General features: G+C 47.0%; 2 protein-coding genes across 3 annotated transcripts; both read left to right on the forward strand.

Moving 5' to 3' along the window:
- Window positions 1–13,576: 13,576 nt before the first annotated feature.
- LOC112876302 (actin-depolymerizing factor 10) lies at window positions 13,577–15,435 on the forward strand. Of its 2 annotated transcripts, none has more exons than XM_025940380.1 (3): window positions 13,577–13,733; window positions 13,959–14,227; window positions 15,002–15,435. In XM_025940380.1, exons 1-3 carry the CDS (start codon window positions 13,707–13,709, stop codon window positions 15,156–15,158), a joined length of 453 nt encoding a protein of 150 aa, XP_025796165.1. In that variant the 5' UTR covers window positions 13,577–13,706; the 3' UTR covers window positions 15,159–15,435. The 2 variants fall into 2 exon arrangements, with proteins under 2 accessions (XP_025796165.1, XP_025796166.1); XM_025940381.1 differs by lacking the exon at window positions 13,577–13,733 and adding an exon at window positions 13,748–13,859.
- Window positions 15,436–19,629: 4,194 nt separating this feature from the next.
- Window positions 19,630–24,354, forward strand: LOC112872665 (probable trehalase). The gene is made up of 11 exons (XM_025935739.1): window positions 19,630–20,493; window positions 21,189–21,308; window positions 21,504–21,619; window positions 21,705–21,805; window positions 21,904–22,013; window positions 22,186–22,258; window positions 22,462–22,632; window positions 22,734–22,821; window positions 23,300–23,417; window positions 23,528–23,741; window positions 23,954–24,354. The coding sequence occupies exons 1-11, from the start codon at window positions 19,895–19,897 to the stop codon at window positions 24,077–24,079; spliced, it is 1,836 nt and encodes a 611-aa protein (XP_025791524.1). The 5' UTR covers window positions 19,630–19,894; the 3' UTR covers window positions 24,080–24,354.
- Window positions 24,355–24,787: the final 433 nt, after the last annotated feature.

The raw sequence follows: 24,787 nt of genomic DNA on the forward strand, positions 1-24,787 counted from the left end.
TGGAACTGCGGGGAGGCCAACTGACTGCACCGCTGTGGGTGACTCCTGGAAAAGTGAGGTCGCAGGCAGAGGAGAGAAGAGAGGACGACTCGCAGACCCAAGTAATGCTGACAGTGAGAACATGATCTCCGGGGTCGCAGAAGAAGCTGGAGTGGTGGAGGCCGGAGCAGGTGTAACTGCAAGTGGTGGTGCTCCGGCGCCCTGAAGGCCTGTCTGTCCTGGCTGCTGAGGGGCGAGTCCGGTGTGAGAATATAGCTGTGAAATCATTCCGAACATCGCCATCATGCCCTGCTGCATCTGCTGAAACTGAGCGTCCGTCCTCTGAGAGACTCTGTCGATAAGACCGACGAAACGCTCCTCAGTAGCAGCTCGCTCTCGGGCGGCCTCCCTCTGGATCTGTGCAAGCTGTGCCTCATGGGCTCTCCTGGCCTCCTCCTGAGCACGACGATCCTCTCTCTGCTGTGTGACCAGCTGCTGGAGTAGAGCGGTGAGCTCAGTCGGCTGAGACACCTGAGACTCTGAAACAGTAGTAGCAGCAGCTGACACTAGAGCTGGCTCTCCGGACCCCCCTGCCTCGTGATCGTGACTCGCTGGAGCAGGTGCAGGGAAGTACTCCTCGTCCTCGGAGGAGTCTGACTCAAGATCGGACCAGTGAATCTCATCCTCTCCTCCTGGAAGCTGTGCCTCTGCAGCAAGTAATGCCTCGTCCTCCTGGGCCACTCGGGCCTGTACCTCTGGTGACAACCGTGCCATGGCAGCACGATCTGCCTGTCTCCCTCTCCTCCTGTCTGAGGGTGCTGTCGGTCTGTAGACGGGGAACCAGGGAACCTCGTCCTGTCTGTATACGGCACTGACTGGTGACTCAGCTGGCACTATCATGGAGCAAATGAAACTGATCCAGTGAGCATATGGGAACTGACGTACTACTCCCATCCCGTCAGTGATGACATCCTCGATCTCTGCCAGAATAAAATCAACAATATCGAACGGCTCGTGAGTGAGGATGTGGAGTAGAAGCAGCTGCTGCAGACCTGTGAACCCCTCTGGGTAGCCACTCCTCGGGAGCAAAGTCCTCCGGAGTGCCATGTGAACAGCGTAGGCCTCTGGGGTCAGCAGGCTCGGTACACGGGCGTAGGAAGCCGGGAAGGGCTGGCGGAAGCACTGTGAGATAGCCTCGTGAGAAGGTGCTATTTCGCCAATCATGGCTCTGCGCGGAGGATCTGCATCTCCATATACCATCTCGTGCAGGGAGATGTCAACCAAGTCAACTCCAAGAATCCCTGCGAGTGTCGCTCTTGACAAACCAAACACCTGCCCCCCAAACATGAAGTGAACAGCTCTGCGCTCTGGGGCTATCCAAGCAGTGGCATAGAAAACTCTGACCCAGTCCTCAATGTATCTGTTCCTCTCAATCGAGAGCAACCTGGGCAGACCTCTGAAGTGCTCAAAGTGCTCGTGGACATCTGCTCCCCCTGCTGCTGTCCTCAGTGAAACCCAGTCAAGTACTCTGTGCGGAAATATCCTGTGGCCCCGCCTCTGGTAGGTCTCGTAGAAACTGGCCTGTAGAAGTGTCCAGAATCTGCGATCGACCCGGCTGTCTCGTGTCACGGGAAACCAATCCTCCTCCTGAACACTCCATCTGAGCCTCTTGACCTTCGCCGCATTGGCCTTGGTCAAGTTCTGGAGCAGTACACCTGGCTCCAGACGCACGACAGTGTCCATGCGGAACACTGCGCGCTCGGCCGCTAGGGCCTCGGCTCGTCGAGCTGCTGCTGCTGCTGCTGTGGACCTGCGAGGCTCCTGTGGCTGGTGGCCTCCTCGCGTCCTAGGTCCGGTGCGACGCTCGGTCGCAGGTGAAGTCTCCTCTGGGGACGTCTGCCGGGTGCGGCCAGAACGTCGTAGAGCTGGTGACTGCTGTGTGCCCTGCCCCTGAGACTGCTCTGACTGCTCTGACTCTGAAGCTGAATCGGACTCGGCCGCTGAAGCTGACTGCCCAGACTCAGACTCTGCTGCTGCTGCTGTCACGGCTCTGGTGGCCCTGGCACCTCGGACTCTGCCCATCCCCCTGCCTCTGCCTCTGGCTCTACCTCTGGCTGGCGTGTCCCTGATCTCGAACGGACGAGCACGGCCAGACGCCTGCTCCTCGGCGGCCTTAGCCACCATCTCGGCCCTCTCGGCCTCTCTCGCTGCGCGAGTCCGCTTGCGCGCAGGCTCCTCAACCACGATCTCCTTTCCCTTTCTCTTGTCACGACCCATCTCGATCACACACGACGCGGCGCTACGAACTAGGTCAAGCAAATGGAAGCGCGGTGTGAATGAGGTGTAATGCGGCGGCGAGTGTGTGTGCAGAGGATGCGATGGCACGGCGTGGAAGGTGGCAGTGGTGGAGACACAATGTGTGTGGGCGTCGCTCGGGCGCAGGTGCGAGTGCGCGCGGGCGGTGGTGTGACGGCGCGGAGGTGGTGCACGGGCGCGGCTGGCGCGCGGTGGAAGGCGGCGGCGGCGCGGAAGGTGTGCGTGCGCAGACGGCGGTGGCTCGACGGGCGGCGGAGCGAGGCGACGGACGCGGGCGCGGGGGCGGGAACGCGGCGGCGCACGGACGGCGAGCGGCAGTCGGATGGCGACGGTGTGACGGAGGCGGTGGCGAAAGGCGAGGGGACGGCGGCGAACGACGCAAGGCGACGGTGGAGACGGCGGCGGCGCGACGAAGACGGTGGTGTGCGGGTGACAGAATGCGAACGGACTGAGGACGTGGACGGCGATGCGGGAGCAAGAAAGACATATGACATGTGGACCCCGCAATTTTTCTTATCGCCGGTTGAACCGACGCTTAGGTTTTGAACACCGGTTGATTGCGTCGGTGTAGTTTACCAGAAGCTCTGCCAAATCTGTATCTGTACGCCGGTTGAACCGATGATCTGAAAAGTGAACTCGTCGGTTGAACGATGCAAGTAACAGTTGATTTTCAGGTCAAAATCGTGTTCTGTTCATCGGATGATCCGATGCTTCATACTTTGCATACGCCGGTTGAACGCCTGAAATGACTGAGCTGTGGCTGACACTTAGTAACACCGGTTAAACCGATGGGTATAGATCCATCGAACGTCGGTTTAACCGGTGAACCCAAAAACCCTCTCTCAGCTCACTTTTCTATGCTGAGTCCAATGAACTTATAAGATTTCAACTAAACTCAAGTTAATGGACTTGCATAGGCGACTTTACCCCTCAAAATAGGATAGCTTAATAACTTAAATAGTTTTTCTTTTCAAAATCAAGGATAAGTCCCAAGAGAGACAAAGCACCAATTTAAAATGTATGAGCCATGTCATAAGAATATTGAAGGAGGAAAGATTCAAACTCACCATGACATTGCTCACTAGGCAATAACGCACCTAACACTTTACTCTTTTCACTTCTCATGAATTAAGATCTTGCATGTAAAAACAAGTCTCATCTTCATCAAGTGATCTCCTTTGTGACTTTTACGCATGCAATGATAATGCAAATTACAAACACATGCGAAAGAAAGGTAATCATGAGGTGCACAACTACATGACAAGAAATGCATAGCGAGAATTTGAGATCTACTTGTCAAGTTTGATCCCACGGAAAGCTTCTTCATGATGAGCCTTTCTACAAGCTTAGAGGAAAACAAGTGGACCACCACCTCTAGCTAAACCCTTGCTCATCACTATCTTACCATAGTTAGACAAGTGTCCTATATGTATGCATTTTTCTATATGACATGGCAACTTACATGACGTTTGCCGCATCTAACACATTTAGCTCATTTCTTAGCCTAACAAAGGTACTCTCGTCTAAAGGTTTTGTGAAAATATCCGCCAATTGCTCCTCGGATCTCACACCTTGAAGGGAAATGTCCCTCTTGGCTTCGTGATCACGCAAGAAGTGATGGCGAATATCAATGTGCTTTGTGCGAGAGTGTTGAACCGGATTCTTGGCAATTTTTACGGCACTTTCATTGTCACAAAGGAGTGGTATTCTTCCTAGTTTCACACCAAAGTCCAAAAGGGTTTGCTTCATATATAGAATTTGGGCACAACATGCACCGGCAGCTATATATTCCGCTTCCGCGGTGGACAAAGCCACGGAATTTTGCTTCTTACTCGACCAAGAAACTAGAGAACGCCCAAGCAAGTGGCAACCCCCGGAGGTACTCTTGCGATCCACACGGCTTCCGGCAAAATCCGAATCCGAGTATCCCAAGAGATCTAAACTAGCGCCTTTGGGGTACCACAAGCCTATGCTAGGAGAGTGCTTGAGATACCGAAGGATTCTATTCACAGCAGAAAGATGTGATTCCTTTGGGTTAGCTTGAAAGCGGGCACACAAGCACACACTAAACATTATATCGGGCCTAGATGCGGTAAGGTAAAGCAAAGACCCTATCATAGAGCGATAGAGGGATTGGTCAACCGTTTTACCGTCCACATCCAAGTCGAGATGCCCATTTGTAGCCATAGGAGTCTTGATTGGCTTACATTCATCCATCTTGAACTTCTTCAAGATATCTTTAGTATATTTTTCTTGATAAATGAATGTCCCTTCCTTCATTTGTTTGACTTGAAAACCAAGGAAGAAGGTCAATTCGCCAATCATGGACATCTCGAATTCCCTAGACATCATGGTAGCAAACTCATGGCTTAGTAAATCATTAGTTGAGCCAAAGATAATATCGTCAACATAAATTTGACAAATGAAAAGGTCCCCGTTGACGTCTTTTGTGAACAAAGTGGTGTCCACCCTCCCGATCTTGAAACCTTGCATGATTAGGAAGTCACGAAGCCTCTCATACCAAGCCCTTGGAGCTTGTTTGAGCCCATAGAGTGCCTTGTGCAACCTATAAACATGATTAGGATTCCTCGGATCTTCAAACCCGGGAGGTTGCTCAACATAAACAAGTTCGTTAATAAAGCCATTTAAGAAAGCACTTTTCACATCCATTTGATACAACTTGATATTATGATGTGAAGAGTAAGCAAGAAGAATGCGGATAGCTTCAAGTCTTGCGACCGGAGCAAAAGTTTCACCAAAATCCAAACCTTCAACTTGAGAAAACCCTTTTGCCACAAGTCTTGCTTTATTGCGTACCACCACCCCATGTTCATCTTGCTTGTTTCGAAAGACCCACTTTGTGCCGATGATGTTCTTGTCTTTCGGAGGAGCTTCGAGGACCCATACTTCATTGCGGGTGAAATTGTTCAACTCTTCTTGCATGGCCATCACCCAATCCGAGTCCTCAAGGGCTTCCTCTATGCTAGTGGGTTCAATACAAGAAACAAACGAGTGATGTTCGCAAAATGAAGCATGCTTAGAACGAGTTCTTACTCCTTTGGAAGGACTACCAATGATTTGACCAATTGGATGATCCTTGGAGATGCGACCATGCTTCATTAGCGGTATTTGCGTGGATGCTTGTTGGGGTGGATCATGAGTGACTTGTGCTTGTGGTGGAACATTTTGTTCTTCTTGTTCTTGGACTTGGGGCGTTGGCGTTGACACATTTTCTTGAGGTAGTGGATCAACTTTATCTTGATCTTCATCCACTAGGGGTGCCGTTGAGGTGCTTGGTGTAGATGAGGAAGGTCCTCCCCCTTGATCATTGCCTTCATGCACCTCTTCCGGCTTGATATCCCCAATGGACATCTTCTTCAAGGCTTCTTCAATCTCTTCATCCCCTACATTCTCATAGCCAAAAACCTCCTCTTGGGAGCCATTAGATTCATCAAACTCCACATCACATGTTTCTTCAACTAACCCGGAGGTTTGATTGAATACTCTATATGCTTTGGAGTTTGATGCATAACCAAGAAAGAAACCTTCATCACATCTACTTTCAAACTTACCGAGCCTTTTCTTCTTATAAATGAAGCATTTGCAACCAAAGACTCGAAAGTATGATATATTTGGTTTCCTCCCGGTGATGAGCTCATATGGAGTTTTCTTGAGGAGTCGGTGAGGATACACTCGGTTGGATGCATGACACGCCGTGTTGATTGCTTCCGCCCAAAACTTCTCGGACGTGCCATAATCATCCAACATTGCTCTTGCTAGGGAGATGAGTGTCTTGTTCTTCCTTTCCACCACTCCATTTTGTTGAGGCGTGTAGGTGGCGGAAAACTCATGTTTGACTCCTTCTTCATCGCACCATTCTTCAATCTTCATGTTTTTGAACTCGGTGCCGTTGTCACTCCGAATCTTCACGATTGGGGAATTATATTCCCTTTGAGCTTTTCTTGCAAATGTCTTGAAGATTTCCGGAGTTTCACCCTTATCGCCTAGAAACATGACCCAAGTGTAACGTGAAAAATCATCAACAATTACTAGGCAATAGAGGTTACCACCAATGCTCTTGTATGAAGTTGGACCAAAAAGATCCATGTGTAGTAGCTCGAGCGGCTTGGAGGTAGACAACATCGTCTTAATAGGATGATGAGTTGCAACTTGCTTCCCGGCTTGACATGCTTTGCATAGCTTGTTCTTGTCAAAAGTGACGTCCTTTATGCCGGTGATCATCCCTCTCTTGTGGGCTTTCTTAAGGTTGCTCATGCCAATATGAGCAATTCTTCTATGCCAAAGCCACCCAAGAGACGACTTGGTGAAGAGGCAAGTCATGGTGCTTGTTTGCTTTGAAGAGAAGTCCACCAAATAGATATTGCCATGCCTAAACCCCGTGAATACCAATGACTTGTCTTTTTCATGAGTCACTACAACACCATTCTTGTCAAAGGCACACGTTAGTCCAAGATCACACAATTGTGCAATAGAAATGAGGTTAAAACTAAGTGCTTCTACAAACAAAACATTTGAAATGGATAAATCTTTTGAAATTGCAATTCTACCCAAACCTAAGACTTTCCCCTTAGAGTTATCACCATAGGTGACATGTTCATGATCGCCGGGGTCTTCAAGTGAGGTGAACATGCTATCATTGCCGGTCATATGTTGAGAGCAACCGCTATCAAGTACCCAATGTTTTCCACCGGCTTTGTAGTTCACCTACACACATGAGAATTTATTTTTGAGTTTTCGGAACCCAAACAAGCTTTGGGCCTTGCACATGTGTGACAAGAGCTTTTGGGACCCAAAGTTGCTTGGGGAGCTTCTTCTTTGACTCCTTAGCAATTTTGCCAATGAACTTGGCCTTCACCTTGCCCTTCACTTTACTCAAGAGAAAATGATTATTTTGAAACATTGATGAGTAATTCGTGGGTAATTTAGGAAGAGGACGTGATGGTAAAGTGCACTCCCTAGTGTGGTGCCCGGTGACTTGGCAATGTTGGCAATATGAACCAACTTCCTTGATGAAGCTTGTCTTGATCTCCGGAGAAGGAGTTGTAGCCATGTTTGGCTCCGGAAATGAACCAAGACCTCTCTTACCATAGTCACGGGCATTGTTGAAGAGAATCTCCTTGTGGATGTATTCTCCCCTTGAGAGTTTCTCCACACTACTCTTGAGGCTTGCCACTTGATCCATCAATTCCTTTTCCCTAGAAGAGGCAAACTCGGGCACAACATTAGTGGCATATGCATCAATGAGTAGGTCATCACATGAAGTAGAAGCATTGACCGTTTCATTTACAACTTTCTCAAGACTTGGGTCAATTACTTCATAAGCAAATTCGAGTTCTTGATACTTGTGAGCCAACTCCCTATGCTCTTGTTTAAGCTTTTTGTGGCTCTCTTCAACTTGCTTAGCAAGTACAAGTGACTCATTGTGCTTTTTGAGCAAGTCATTGTACTTACTAAGTAAGTCGGAGTGGGCAAGCTCTAACTTAGCATGAGTGCTCTCAAGAACTTTAACTTTGCCCTTTTCCCTCTTGATGACGGATGTATACTCATTGATGAGGTTAGTAAATTCATTTGGATCAAGCTCTTCATCACTATCATCTTCACTATCTACCTCACATACCTTGGTGTTACCTTTTGCCATGAGGCACATAGGAGGCGGAGGTAGAGATGGTTCTTCATTGGTGAGGGCGATGGTGACAATGTCTTCTTCATCACTTGAGTCTTCGCTTGATGAGACATCGGTCACCCATTCTTGTTTCTCCACCAAGAAACTTTTCTTGGTGTGCCCTTTCTTCTTTGGGAAGAGCTTGGTCTTCTTATCATGGGTCTTCTTCTTCCCAAATCTCTTGTTTTTGTTTTTCCTTTCCTCTTCTTCATCATCGCTTGAGTCATGGCGATGCTTACTTTTGTTGTCCTTGCTTCTTTTGTCCGGCTTGGGGCAATTTGGACGGATGTGTCCTTTTTCGCCACAATTGTAGCAAATCTTGTTCTTGACATCCATTGGCCGGAACATTCCTTTCTTGGAGTCAAAGTTGAAACCCTTCTTGTTGATCTTCTCATTCAAGCGTGTGAACTTTCTCATCATGAGAGCAAGTTCTCCATCATCTTCAATATCGGATGAGCTTTCATGATGATCATCTTCTTCATTGCTTGAGCTTGAGTCTTGTTTGACCATCTTGAGCTTGCGGGATTTGTTTGTCTTGGTCTTTAGAGCAATTGACTTGCTTGATGTTGGTTCTTCGGTCATACCAAGAATGCTCATTTCATGAGCGCGAATTTCGCCCACAAGTTCTCCAACTTCCATAGCGGCGAGATCCTCCTTTTGAAGCATAGCATTGATAATGTTATACTTGGGCTTCGGGAGTAGCATGAGGATCTTGCGGTTGATGGATGCACTGTCAATTTTGGATATTTCAAGTGCATTAATGTCCTTTACAATGACATTTAAGCGAGAATACATATCATTGCAATTTTCATGAGCTAACATTTTGAAGGAATCATACTTAGATCTAAACAAGTGATATTTTTGTTCACGAACTTTGGTGGAACCTTCATGTATTTCAATGAGCTCCTTCCAAATATCACTTGCTAGGTCCATGCCATTAACTCTAGCAAAGACCTCCTCACTAATAGCTTCGAAAATTGCATTTCTAGCTCTAGCATTCCATTTTAATTGGTCGGGGGTGGGTTCTCCGGTGAATCCGACTTTAGTTGCCAACCATACTTTGGGGGCGATCGCATCAAGGTATGCGGCCATGCGAACTTTCCAATAGGCAAAGTTCTTGCCCTCGAAGTGAGGCGGCGAACCACCCATCTTGGCCATAGCTCTAGGCGGTGAAGCCTAATGATCCAAATGAGCAACGAGGCTCTGATACCAATTGAAAGGATCGATGGACCAAGAGGGGGGGGGTGAATTGGGCCTTTTTCAATTTCTAAAATAAGATAAAACAACCTTAACCTATGCAAAACTAGAAAGGCACCAATTCACCAACCGGATAACTAAACAACCTACACAAGCTAGACAAGATAGAAAAGAGATAAAGCCTAGCACGGTAGAGCTAACTAGTGATCCCTAAATCAAGCACATGAAAGAATTGCATGAAAGATAATGCTTGAAAAAGTAAAGTGGACAAGGGACAACCGGATTTTTTTCCCGTGGTATCGATGTGTTGGCACACACCCCTAATCCACGTTGTGACACTCACAAAGAGTATTGTCACCTCCCAAGTCACCAAGACGAGGGCGCTCACTAAGAGTCTCCGTTCACCATCCCGGTGTGGTGGAGATCAAGCCACGTACAAATCTCTTCTCCGGGCTTCCACAATCCTTGGCAAGCTCCGCGAGAATCACCTCGATCACCAAGATCGCCTAGGTGATGCCAATCACCAAGAGTAACAAGCTAAGGCCTTCACTTGAGCAAGAACCAATCACAAAGAATGGATGCACACAAGCTTCTCTCTACTCAAGTCCTTAATTTTGCTTCTTGAATGATTGAATGAACAAGTGTATGAAATGTTGAAGCTCAAGGTGGCTCTTGACTATAGTATATGTGTTTGGATGTTGACTGGTGTCAAGAGTAGTAAAATGACCCATTGGAGGGGTATATATAGGTAGCTCACACGAATAGAGCCGTTGGAGAAAAAGCTGCCAGAAAAACTGCGTAGCGCCGGTTAATCCGACGTCCCTCCAATAGTCATCGTCGGTTTAACCGGTGAATGTAAACTCCCCTTTTGAAAAACTAGCCGTTACTGTTTGGGAAGATTAACCGTCGTTGCATCGGTTTAACCGGTGAGTGTAATCATCCATTGATCAACAGAAATACCAAGTCACTGGACAACTGCACCGACGTCAAATTTCAAATAGCGTCGGTTTAACCGGTGACTCTATTTGTCCACTGATCAACTGAAAACCGAGTCTCTGGACAACTGCACCGACGTCCCTTTTCAAATATCATCGGTTGAACCGGTGAATTGACTTGTCAAACTCTGCTGACCTTGTTTAACCGACGTATATAAAACTCGAAGCGTCGGTTAAACCGGTGAATAGGATTTTTCTGATTTTGCCTGTTCTGACTTGAGTCTTGAACGAATTCCAAATATTCTTGAGATATAAGTTGAGAACCACTTATTTGAGCTTCTAGAAACCTGAGTGACCATTGTGTGCATCCATTTTCAAATGACCATGTCCATGCTCAAGTTACTAAGCCTAAACCCCTCTTAATAGTGCGATCGCTACAGAATTATAAAACCTATACTAACCTAAGTGTCCTTCTCAACCTTATGACACTTAGGACTAGAAAGATCCTTAGTCTTGACTTGTTATAGAGTTGAATGCCGAGATCGCCTTTTTGAATAATGAGAATTAGGGGCCTCTTTTGACATATAACCAAATGAGCAATAATGATCTATAAAGCTGCACAAACTCATTAGTCACAATAATGGTTGTCATTAATCACCGAAACATACCTTAAGGGCCTAGATGCTTACACACGGCAACCGGGCCAACAGCTTCACCTGCAATGGGAAGCCCGAGCAGGTACGACACGTCCTGCAACGTGGGGGCCATCTCCCCGCACGGCAAGTGGAACATGTGCATCTCCGGACGCCACTTGTCTGCCAACGCTGCAAGTAGAGTGCGGTCCAGCTGCATCCGCTTCTTGGCGCCACCGTCTTGGCCGTCGCCGGCCTGAAGCATACGTGCGAGTGGCAGCAAACCAGCCTCACGTAACCTGTATATTTTGCATTGTGGTTACAATTATCGTACAAGCAATACATTCATTCCGTAAAAAAATATAAAGTATCACCTATCAAGCCAGCGGTCGTCCAGGTGCAACAACTCCTTTGCTACACGATGGCGCAACTCGTGACGCTGCTGTCCCTCCACCGCTGCCAAGTACAACCTGTGCCGTTCGTCAGTGTTCGCGTCAAGGAGCTCCGGTGTCTACGCCATATCTGCATGAAAAATATAATTACCCTAAGAAATATTTCTAAAAACTATTAAAAATACTAAAAACTATTCAAAATATAACTACCCTAAGAGATATTCCTACAAACAATTGAAAATACTAAAAACTATTCAAAATATAACTACCCTAAGAAATATTTCTAAAAACTATTAAAAATACTAAAAACTATTCAAAATATAACTACCCTAAGAAATATTTCTAAAAATAATTGAAAATACTAAAAACTATTCAAAATATAACTATCCTAAGAAATATTTCTAAAAACTATTAAAAATACTAAAAACTATTCAAAATATAACTACCCTAAGTAATATTTCTAAAAACTATTAAAAATACTAAAAACTATTCAAAATACAACTACCCAAGAAATATTCCTACAAATAATTGAAAATATTAAAAACTATTCAAAATATAACTACTCTAAGAAATATTTCTAAAAACTATTGAAAATACTAAAAACTATTCAAAATATAACTACCCTAAGAAATATTTCTAAAATTTATTGAAAATACTAAAAACTATTCAAAATATAACTACCCTAAGAATTATATCTAAAAACTATTGAAAATACTAAAAACTATTCAAAATATAACTACCCTAACAAATTTTTCTAAAAACTATTGAAAATACTGAAAACTATTAAAATATAACTACCTAACAAATATTCCTAAAAACAATTGATAATTATACGACTACAACGAGAATATACCTCCAAACTGATGTGTGAACAGGGCTTCGTCGCTTCCTCTCCTCTCTTCCTCTCCTCCTTTTCTTTTTTTCTTGATTTTTGCTGAATAATATAGGAATTTGGGGGTGGGTGGGGGCTTAAATAGTGGTGGAGGAACGTCCCGCCCGTTGGGAGGGCGGGATGCCCCTCCGGGAAACCTCCCGCCTGTTAGGAGGGCGGGATGTCCCTCGGGGGACCTCGCGCCCGTTGGACGGACGGGATGCCGCCGTGGCCGCGTTAGGGGCCTTTTCGCGAATAAGAAATAGAGGCCCTCGGGAGGGGCCTGGGAAATATTTTGGGACCTCCCGCCCATTGGATGGGCGGAAGGTCTCCGGTAAAGATGGCAACGGGTAAACTATCCGCGGATATTGCCTCTGGATATCCATACCTGCGACCTAAAAACTATACTCGAACCCATACCCGTTACCCTACCCGCAACGGATAGCAAAACGTATCCATATCCGTTTCCATATCCGTTACTCGCGGGTAACGGATATCCGCGGGGGGGGGGGGAGGGGGGGCGTCTCGATCCAGATCCACCTGCGGCCTGCCTGGCGTGCTCGCGGGGGGGGGGGGGGCGGGGCGGAGTCTCGATCCGCCTGCGGCCTGCCTGGCGGGGGGGGGGGGGCTGGGGCGGGCGGGCGGAGTCTGGAACTCTGGATCCGCCGGACCGGGGGGGGGGGGGGGCGGGGCCGGGGCCTGCATGCCTGGCGCGACCGGAGCTGGGGGGGCGGTTGGAGCCGCCGGTGGGGGGCGGGCGGAGTCTGGATCCGCCGGACCGGGGCTGGGGCCTGCGTGCCTGGCGCGGCCGGAGCTGGGGCGGGGGCGGCCGGAGCCGCCGACCGGGGGGGGGGGCGGGGCCTGCGTGCCTGGCGCGGCAGGAGCTGGGGGGGCGGCCGGGGCCGCCGACCGGGGGGGGGGAGCGTGGGGGCGGGGAGCGCTGGCGCGGGCGGCCGGGTGGGGCTGTGGGATGGGGCGCCGGCGGCTGGTGTGGGGGTGGGAGAGTTAGGGTTAGGGTTATCGTTATATATATGGTTTTGATGCGGACCCACATGTCAGATGCGGGTTTCGGATTTCGGGTACGGATAGTAATTTTTGTTACCCATCTTAAAAATATCTGTGGATATTATTTGCTACCCGTACCCGTAACCGCGGATATGAAATGGTACCCAAACCCATACCCAACGGTTTTTTACCCGCGGGTACGCGGATAATTCATATCCATTGCCATCCTTAGTCTCCGGCCCCACGCCTCCCGCCCGTTGATCGGGCGGGGAGGCACCCTTTTTCGAAAATTTCCAAAACGACACCCCTTTTTCGAATTTAATTTTTAACTTTTTTTTTTAAAAAGGTCGGCTCTGGGTTGATCTATATGGGCTTTCCCAGATTTAGTTGGACCGGCCTTTTGTCATTAGAACTGGGCTTTCACGGCCCATCTGAATCAGCTTCGGGGTGGTCGGCAGCGGAGATGGACGGCGCGTGATGGTGGCACGAAGATGAAAGAGATTTGGCTGAACGCGGCGGGCCGCCGTGCTCGAATCCCATGATCCCATCAATGACTGCGCGCTGCTCCATCAATTCCAACTCGAGTGGGAAAAGCTAAAATAATCGGACCCCATCTCCTCGGCCCGTGGGATCCCCCTCCTCCGCCGCCCACGGATCAGCGCCACCGCGCCGGAAGACCGGGATCGTGACGGCCACATGGTGGCGGCGGCCGCGTTGCCATGGGTGAGTCCCCATGCCTTATCTCGTCTCCTATTAACCCCCGCCCCTGCGGTTCGCTCTCTCGCGCTTCAGATACACAGCTTCTGATCAGTCCGTCCGTCCATGGAGGTTCTTGGGTTCGCGGCAATGGTGCTTTGACTTTCTCCCAATCTGGGCAAGCTAGTGGGGATGTTTGTTTGTTTGTCTGTTCGTGTTGGGGTGATGAGGAGATGGTTCTTGAATGTTTAGGGAGGCGGCTCGCCGGCGTGGATCGACGTGCCGGAGCGGAGCAAGAGCGCGTTCATGGAGCTGAAGCGGAGGAAGGTGCACCGGTACGTTATCTTCAAGATCGACGACAGGAGGGAGGAGATCGTCGTCGAGAAGACCGGGGCGCCGGGGGAGAGCTACGACGACTTCACGGCGTCGCTGCCGGCGGACGACTGCCGGTACGCCGTCTACGACCTGGATTTCGTCAGCGACGACAACTGCAGGAAGAGCAAGATTTTCTTCATCTCCTGGTCAGTGACTCCTCCCCCCGCCTCTGCTTTTCTCGTCTCTTGCGCTTCTAAGGCATACGATTTGTTGAAGGGGCACTGTTCTAAAGTCTGAATTGGTGTGTCTGTCCCCTGTCGAAACTCCAAACCATATGCTCTGCTCATACAGTAGCCGCGAGTGCTTCCAATGCCTCGGTTGAGACTTGATAAGGCCGTCTCCATTTTGACTCCTGTGTCTAGACATTCAAGAACACATGATTATTGCAGCTGGACTTCTGAGTTCTGACCCAGAAGGCAACCAGGCTGACAGCAGTTGTTACACATTTTAGTTTCAGTGATCTGAATCTGTTGATTCGTGACATCATGATCTGTCCAAAGTGGTCACAATGTAGTTATATGTTTCAAGCGCATCGAGTACCATTTTAGTTCCCCGTTAACTTCTAACGTTTTATAGGTCCGTAGCCATCAACACAGTTGTTATGCTTGACAGACAACACTTCCAGCTTACAAAACAGTAGTGACAGTAGAATAAGTACAGATTGGGAAGAGCATCTCCAGTTTGACAAGCATTTCCAATACAGATAGTTATGCTTTCTGCTTTCAGCAAGCAAATTTGTGAAGTGCCAAGGGGAGATTAATTGTGTTAAGAGTGGCCAGCGATTTCTCATGTTACTGCAACACCTGAACTTTCGCTTCACAATATAACAGGGTGTAGTACTACGTGAGGGAGTTTTCCTTCACAAAACTAAATTCTTAAAGCATACTTATTCATGTTACCAGTGTCTTCCTTCTGTGCAGGTCTCCTTCAGATTCTCGCATCCGTGCGAAGACCATATACGCCGTGTCAAGGAATCAGTTCCGCCACGAGCTTGATGGGGTGCACTTCGAGATCCAAGCAACTGACCCTGACGACGTTGATCTGGAAGTTCTCAGGGGCCGTGCTACCAGGACCTGATTGACCTCGACTTCGCTAGCTGGATGGTATACATGCCGGTCGCTTAGAAATGCCTACCGTGCTACCGAGGTAGCTCGTGTGCACTGATGTAGTAGAATAGTAGGCTGCTGATCACACCCGATCGAGCATGCAGTGTTTCTTTTTTCTTTCTTCTTTGAGGTAGCACCTCTGTCAGTGATGTTTTGTCTAACTAGATAAGTTCCCTCTAATATGATGTGGAACCTTACAGCTAATTATATATGTAGTATCTTTCTGCTGCTATGCCAATTGTGTTTCAGACTGGGTGTGGTTTCAGTACTTTCTTACCTGAATCCTGAATGATCATGAAAGTTGCGGTTTTTAACTTCCTGGTTGCTTTTCCTTCAATGGTTCAGAGGCTACCTTTCAGTTGCTGGTGCGAACGAATGCTAGAAACGTTGGCACTTTGCAAGTAAGTGGTGAGAGATTACAATATATCAACAATCATGAAGGCGTCGTTTTCACGGACCTTTCATTACTCTTCTCTAATACAATGAACAGTAGTTGGTCCTCGTGACATCGTGTGTACTAGGTCCACATCACGATCACCTTTTAGCCACTACCATTTGAGTGGAACCGCATAGCAAGTTAACAACTACTACGTCCAACTAATTAGATCACATTTTGATCATCTAGGATTAAAATTTAGTCCGGATTAAACTTTAACTAACTAAAAAGAAAATTTAGTTCATACATATTTGGATTCTAGGATTAAAAATTAGGTGGCTAGTAAATGAAAATACACAAATGTCCACTTTGCTGTTGGGTGCGAGTGGATGGGGCAAGAGGATAAAGTGGAAGGGAAAGAGGGGGTATTTTGATCTTTTCACAAATGTCCACTTTAGTTCGTTCATCGAAATAGAACTTTAATTTAAGATAAAGACATGTAAACGTGCTAAAACAATCATTCATTCGACGATTACAAAGTAATGCTGGATGTTGCATTTATTTAAAGAGGAAATAATACAAAATAATACAAAGTAGTAGTCCCATGCTGAGTAGTATTTTTTTTAACATCCGTGCTGCGTTACCACGAGGAACATGTGATGCGACTCCAGTTAGTGTCGGGCGCGTCCAAAGTTGGCCAGTAGCCCGTTGCCTTCACGGTTGGTCGCCATCGTACAGCGCGCGCGTGCTCGGCTCGGCTCGGAAAGTTCAGCCCACGTAATTTACGGGTGCGATCAACCGTCTTATCATCGCAGGAGAGATAATAATATTTTAAAATAAAATAAAATATTTTATAATAAAATAAAAGACTAGGGATAACAATATTTTTAATTATTTTTATCTTATTTTTAAATATTTTATTTTATTTTATAATATTATTATTTTCTGCGGATGTAGAATAACATGCCAAACCGCGCTGCTTGACAGGAATATTCACCCATCCGCCCATCATCCGGCTCTTCCGCACCGGGATAAAGCCTCCTCCGAAGGGAGGCGACATCGCCTGTCGAGTCAGAGTTTTGCCGAGCTGGAAGAGTGAGAAGCATCGGAAACAGCTTCGCTAGCGACTAAACCGTAGCTAGCTGGTAGCACGGTGCTCAAGTAAAAACAAGTGAACTACGCAGATATCGAGGTGGAGCTCCTCCAAACCGTGAGAAAGGAGATGAGTAAATAATTAATGCAGCTGGGTTCCAAATGTGCTAATAAAAGATAAGTTGCTGGATGGATTTTCTCTCCCTGCTTACGTGTACTAGCTTAGAGCTAGTACTGGCTTCTACCTTCGGAGGAGGCCTAACACGCGTCGGCGTCGAGCCAGCCGGTCGGCGAGGCGAAGCTCTGGTCTGCAGCGACCGGTGGTCCCCTACCGCTTTCCCCGCAGCCTATCGCAGGAGGCGGAGAGCGGCGTCATGAGAGGAGGCGGCCCGCCGCGCGTGCTGGTTCCCGTCCACCTCGCCGCCGGCCGTAACCACTTCTTCGAACCGTCCCCGCTCGCCTGCAACCGATGATCGGCCAGAGATGGCAACCGGTGGGTTGCAGCGACTACGGCGGAAACAAACGGGGCACCGTCATGCGCCGGATAGTTCGGGTGCCACGGCAGACGTGGTCACGTGGACGGCACCGTAGCAGCGGCTATCCTCACGTGGGCAACTGGGCGGTGGGCTACGTGTCGGGAGCGCAGGTACGAGGACTCCACCGGTCCGCTAGTTTGGGAGGTCGCCACAAAATACATAATCTAAGACGGCTATGTATCCCTACTTTCTTTGTTCTAAAATATAAAATATTTAAATTTATTTTAAATTATAGTAATCTAAGTTTGATCAAACTTATAGAAAAAAGATTAATATCTAATATATCAAATAAGTAAATTATAAAAATGTATTTCATAATAGAACTAATTATTCTTATTTGATATATAGAATGTCATTATTTTTTTATAAATTTAATCAAATTTAGAACGGTTTAATTTATGACAAACCAAAATAGTTTGTATTTCAGAACATAGAGAGTACGTTTTAGATGATTCCTCAAGCTCTCGGAGTTGTAGATTGCATCTAAGGGTGGTACCTGTTCCTTAATGCTCTCTTCATATTCTAATGGAGCCTTTATATATTTTTAGTTCAGAACTGTATAAGATTAGAGCCTATCCATTTTAAGGTCCGACCCTTAAATTATCTAGTTACCACCCCTCATTGCACCTAGTCAATATTATCTCAAACGATTCTAAGATGCAATCCTTAGAGATAATGGATTTTTTTCCATTGTTATTGTGGAAATACAAAAAAAAGTTAAAATTTCCAAAAAAACAATTTAAATGACCAAAAGGTTGTTCGCTTCCAATCCAACCACATCTTGCCAAGCTAGCTAGCTTATCTTCCAGGGTGTATTCCTTAAAGGCTGTAACAAATGCATTCACTTTGACCCCAAAATTTACACACGGCGATGAAGTAAGCATGTGAATTTAACACACGATCGGATCTAAAAGACCACACACAAAAGCATATTTGAAACGTACATCCACTTAGCAATTTAAACAATAAAATAAATGTAATGAACTGAAGTAAACAACGACTTGAATGTGCAGCAGATATGGTGTATTTGTGCATCAACATGTGAATGCTTGTTATAAAAAAATATGTGAATGCTAGGAAGGATATATGTTTTACATAAGGAATGATATTATACATAAGAGATTTTTATTTAAGAACCTATCTTTCACAACACACAAAAAGGTCAAAACACGTTCTACATACGATGCGCATTCAATCAAAAGAGAATTAAATTTAAGAACTAATCTTTTCATTATACACAAAACAAGATAACTACATGAATCGGAATTCCTCCCTTTGGTCGGATACTTGGTCATCAATTTTAATGGTTCATTTGGTCACCTCTAAAATTATAGGATTGGCAGGTTAAATAACAAAAAAAGGGATTTATCTAGAAACCCAACATGGTTTCTAGCTCTATTTATTAGGCGATATGAGGGTTTTCCAACTTGAGGTACAAACACCTTAAGACCCCTCGAAACATGCGATAGAGAGCTCGCTTGCAGCATGGCCTTTTCATGCAGTTTAACCATTGTGAAAATCCATTTGACCGAGAACTGGCGGTGGATATCCAGAAAAGTGGATAAATCAACGATTTGAGGCCTTTCCTATCGTTTTTTCTAGGCGGATTGTCCATGAATCAATAACTTAAAGTGGTTTGTGAACCCGATGATGCAACATGAGTTGTTTCCTCAATGGGATAACATGCGTTAGTGCTAGCCATCAGCTTTTCACAAATCAGTAAGACCTACCGAGAGGGGTTCGAATCCCCTTAGTGAGATGCATGGCCATGGAATTACAACCTCTATGATTGGCGCAAGGTTTCTATCTTATCGATTGCCTAGCTTAGGAAACGCCATAATAACCTTTCCGCAATCAACCCCCTGGGGATAACGGAATAACTACCCTCTAAGAAGGATACCACGTTCCCTGGCAAAATAAGGTAAAAGATTTGACCATTTATCGGACAAGAAGGCACCGACTATGGCATATCTCCTGAAAAAAGGAGACAAAGCTTGCTAGGCGGAAGACACCAGACACCACTGGGCGGATAGGTCCGTCCTGCGACAGTCTGGCTGCCATCCAAGCAAATCTGTCTCGCATGAACTCGGCCAGGCCAGCGGGAGCCTGGTTACCTGAAACGAGCCAGGCTCATCAGACAAAGGAACCAATCACGTCCCCAGACGACAGGAGCACTCACCCGGCAAAGCCCAAGCCAAAAGAGGTAGTTCTCATCATCATAAAAAAGAAAGAGTAGAAAAGAAAAGGCAGTTCTCACACGCGACGAGACGCGTCGAACCTCAGCCGGCCCGCTCCGCCCCGGCCGGCGAAGCACTGCTGCGACCGCGACGGCGCGCACGCCACGCGGCACACCAAGCCAGCAGCCGAGAGCGAGAGGGCACAGTTCAAAACGCCGCGGGGCTCACAGTCACAGGCAGGCTCGCCGCCCCAAAAGCCCCGCTTCCCCAATCCCCACCAGGTCGCCGCTTGCTTTTGGAAGCAGCAGCCAATCGCGCGGGAGGCGGGGGAGGAGGAGAGAGGGGAGAGAGGGAGGAGGGGTCACGAGGCCCGCGCCGCGCGCTCGTCCTCGTCGTCCTCGCCGCCCTAACCGCCCCTCCTCGCCCGCGTCCACGCGCGGCGTCGTAGCGCCCCCCCCCCCCCATCCGAATCCGCGCCCCCACGTAGCACGCAGGCACCGGCTTCCTTTTAAAAGCCTCGGTCGAGATGGCCGCAGGGCTTCCGTGTCCCCACCACGTCGTCCTCGTACTAGTCCTCCTGGCTTCCCTTTTTCTGCGTCCCCGCGCGGTCGAGATGGCGCCGACTCCCGCCGCCGTAGCCGGCGGGTCCGGCGACGAGGGCGCCAGCGCGCTGCTCGGGCTCCTGCTGCGGGTGCAGTCGGAGGCGCTGCGCGCGCTGGGGCCCGACGGCTTTGACCCCAAGCTCTACGTCGACCTGCCGCTGGCGGCCGACGAGCGCGCCGCGGCGGCCGCGCTGCCGGGCCAGGGCCAGGCGCCGCCGTCGCGGGAGGAGCTGGAGTCCTACCTCGCGCGCTACTTCGGGGCGGCCGGGTCCGACCTCGTGGCGGCGGACCCGCTGGACTTCGAGGCGGAGCCGCGCGGGTTCCTGCCCCGCGTCGAGAGCCCCGAGGCGCGGGCGTGGGCGCTGGAGGTACACGCGCTCTGGAAGGACCTGGCGCGGCGGGTGGCGCGCGGCGTCGAGGAACGGCCGGACCGGCACACGCTGCTGCCGCTGCCCGGCGGGGTCGTCGTGCCGGGCTCCAGGTTCCGGGAGGTCTACTACTGGGACTCCTACTGGGTCGTCAGGTCCCTCTCCTTCTCCTACCTCCGATCGCCGCTTTGCTCCATTGGTGCTACACTTTGATTGTCGCTCTACCTGCCATCAAACGATACTAATTTGGTCTCGAACTTAATATAGTACATACAGCTCTAGATCACGTACGATATTATCGAGAGACCTTTTTTTCGGGAGACGACACTTAATTGACGACTCCAGGCCTGGATTCAGATTGGACAGTGCATGTGTTCTTCTTCCCTTGTTTAGGCGCCTGTGTTCCAGTCGAACATGCAAGGGATTCTCTCCATCTTCATTTGTCTGTTACTGACTCCGTTGTACGCTTGGGCATGTCTCTGTTAGTGTTCGGCGTACGCTTCGTCATCGCCATTGTCTGAATACCAGGGGCGGCTGACTTTTCTATGGGTGGTCGTGCTTTCCTGGCCGGCGAGCTTGGTGGTCGTGTTATTGCAATTGGGGTAGTATCTGAGACGAGATTTTTAACAGAGTCCAGGCTTATCTGTCCTTGCCTCCTCAGGGACGGCCGCAGCCCAATCTTCTAGATCCTGATTTCTGAAACGTCCTTATTTTTTTAAATTATATGCTGTACAGCTAAGTGTTTGATCCCAATGGACCTTGGAAACGAACAAACCTTTGAGTAGATCTAGAATAGAGTTGCTGTCATTCTTCTCCTTTTTGTCTCTTATAGTGGTATGGCTCAGTGCAGGGGATTACTGGTGAGCAAAATGTACGACACAGCAAAGGATATTGTGCTTAACCTTGTACACCTGGTGAAAAAATATGGTTTTGTTCTGAACGGTGCAAGATCCTACTACACTAACCGAAGGTGACAATTCTATCTGTATTGTAAGGAAGATAACGTAACTATACCTTTGGAAAATTGGAAGGCTTATTAATTAATGAAAACTGCTAGTTGGGAGTCCTACACTTCTAATTGCTGCCAGTGACATGCATAGATAGAACTTGTAAGTGAAATATATTGCCATTTGGTCGTAATCTGATAGGTGCTTTCTCTTTGCAGCCAACCACCACTTTTAAGCTCGATGGTTTTGGAAGTATACAGGGCAACTGGTGATGTGGAGTTTGTTAGGAAAGCATTCCACTCTCTGCTGAAAGAGCATAGCTTCTGGATGTCAGGTAGCCCATGGAGACATCAACCGTTTTGTTTTTCTGTTTTCGCATGATGAGAAGTAAAGTAACGTTGTATTGTTTCTTTGTGCAGATATTCATAATGTAGCTATTAGGGACAATCATGGCCAGGTCCATAATTTGTCTCGATACCAGGCAAGGTGGAACAAACCTAGGCCGGAAAGTGCGACAATTGTAAAGTCTAACTTTGATTATGTTATCTTGCTTATGGCAGTGTAAAGAAGTTTTGCCATTTAAAGGAGCAACTAACTATAGTTTATTCTTCTATCAAGGATGAGGAACTAGCTTCGAAGATCAACTCTATAGCTGATAAGGAAAAACTTTACCACCAAATTGCTTCAACAGCAGAATCAGGATGGGATTTTAGCTCTCGATGGATGAGGTTGGATGTTTGATAACTTACACGTTCCTGAAAAACTACGAGCTAAAAATATTTGCTGTTTCATACACTAGTTAAAATGTGTACTTCTAACAAACGACGCGCCAGCTCCAACAACACTAAATTGGTAATGTGTACCACAAATTGTTGTTAATTGTTTAACTGTTTCGTGTAGAAATTCTACTGACATGACAACGTTGGCAACAACTTACATTATACCTGTGGACCTGAACACATTCATATTTAAGGTAAGATATTGAGTTTATCATGATATTTGAATTCCAATGATAATGGGCTTGGATGCATGATATTCAACATATCTTGGAAGCTAGTTTGGAGGAAAAATGATGTGCTCACGAAGTATTGTTCAATTGATATCAAAGTTAGTAATGCTTGCAAGCTGTAAATGTGATGAAGCCTTATTACCTTCATGCAATTCTGCACGCTACAGATGGAGCAGGACATAGCTGCCTTTGCAAAAATCATTGGAGAGAATGCGACATCTGAAAAGTTTTTAGAGGCTTCAAAAGCACGTCATATTGCAATTGACTCTATTCTGTGGAACTCTGAGATGGAGCAGTGGCTTGACTACTGGCTTCCTACTGATGGAGATTGCCAGCAGGTGCTCTATAATAGCACGTCAATCTCTTGTGATCTTATCCAGTTCTCATTCGGGACGTGGCACTTTTTGGTGGTGTTAACTGATCTACATTATTATTGCAGGGAGTCTACCAATGGAAGTCTGACTCACAGAACCGCAAAATATTTGCTTCAAACTTCTTTCCGTTGTGGCTAAATGCTTATCATTCAGGTGCGTTCTTGACTCTGTTTTCTTCTAATGCCCGAGTATGCAATGCTTTATTCTGAAGCTCTTTCTTGCACGGTCTCTTAAGGAGTGGTCTTTGCACTTAACTGTTTTAACAGAGAACTAAAATGTAACAGTAATGGCAATCTTTCATTTGCCAACATGTTTTTGCCAATTCTTGATGATATGGCACATTGCATGTTGCTTGCACGTATCACAAGGGATAAAGATTCATCTCCATTAGTCGTATTAAGAAAATGAAAGCAAGCTCTTAAATTCTTGTGTTACTTATATATATGAGTGCAAAAGGCAATTTTTTATGTCAACGGAGTACCATGCTACAAGCATGCAACATTCTACAGCTACAAAACTGAAATTCTTTTAACTATTCTTATTAGTGGAAGTTATATTAATTACATCCAAAATTTTAGCATTCTAAACCTTTCCCGTTGCTCCTTACTTTGGCTCCCTGAAACTAAACCAGGATCAGTGAAATTTGCGGACACTGCAAAATCAGAGAAAGTCATGGCAAGCCTCCAGAAATCTGGATTACTCTGTGCTGCAGGAATAGCAACTTCTCTAACAAACACAAGCCAACAATGGTTAGTTCCCTCTGGAAACTATGTTTCATAAAAATTCTGCCAGGTGAAAATTGTACGAGGAAATACTATTGTTTCGCGGTTGTTTAACAATTGAGCAAATAATTGTACAGGGATTTCCCGAATGGATGGGCTCCGGTGCAGCATCTCATAGCCGAGGGGCTGTTGCATTCTGGATCAGAGGAGGCGATAAAATTAGCCGAGGACATTGCTACGAGGTGGGTGAGAACAAACTACGCCGCCTTCAAAGCAACCGGCGCGATGCATGAGAAGTATGATGTGGAGGCCTGTGGAAAATCTGGAGGCGGTGGTGAATACAAGCCCCAGGTATGGTAAATATGCCCTTCCAATTGTTGATGATGAGCAGTTGAGCATGTTCGATTACTGGCAACCTCATACAGTTTTACACCTTGGTATATCTTCTAGTAGTAATTACCAAGGCAGTGAATCTGTGATACTCTGTTGACCAATAAAACAAGATATCTAGCATCCCACTTGTCTTCTCTTTTGACTTGAGCTAATGGACATCTTTCTCGCAGACTGGTTTTGGCTGGTCCAATGGTGTGGTATTGTCATTCTTGGAAGAATTCGGGTGGCCTAAGCACAAGGAAATAAATTGCTCACGACAGGGTGAAGTTGGTCTCGCGGGAGCGCAATCTGGTTAGGCTTACAACTGTACATACACGAGAGTGGGTGTAATGTAACACGGGGGCGCGCGCATAGCCGCACACCGCATACATGCAAGTATTTGCATTGCATTATGCAGTCAGCCGGCAAGTGTTTTTTGTTTGTGTGTTCTGTTGTTTGCTCTTTGTTTTACCACGAGGTAGCAGAATCTCCATGTATCTTCTGGGACAATGTAGTATGTACTATAGTCCCAGCCCCCGTGTTAAAGTGAAATATCATTTTTGCCCTCTTGAATAAATCAGTTCTGGTAGCCTAATGATGGAGTGAAGACTGAAGAGTCCTTCACTTGGCAAAGGGGACATGTAGCCCATAATCTCTTATTTGGATAAATACATTCCTCAGCATGTATAGTCGTAAGGATTGAAGTGAAAAATGAACTAATTTTCATTTCAATCTCTTCTAATATGCATGGATTAGAGGGGATTATGTAGTATCCAAATGAAATCTAATTGAGTTCAAGACAACTTTCCAAATTTTTCACAACTAGAAAAAACAGCATGCGATATTCTTTTTGTATGTTCCTATTTATAATTTACCTGTGGTTATTTGGCCGTGTCATTTTGCGATGCACAAAATCTCCCAGTTGGCCAATTTGATGCAAACTGGCCGGGTGACCATAGGTTGCAACAGACTTCTCAAGAGCATTTGTATTTATACATAACATATAAATAAATCACTCTCCAAGC

Source organism: Panicum hallii, chromosome 9 (genome assembly GCF_002211085.1).
Source record: "Panicum hallii strain FIL2 chromosome 9, PHallii_v3.1, whole genome shotgun sequence".
In the NCBI taxonomy this organism is placed as follows: Eukaryota; Viridiplantae; Streptophyta; class Magnoliopsida; order Poales; family Poaceae; genus Panicum; species Panicum hallii.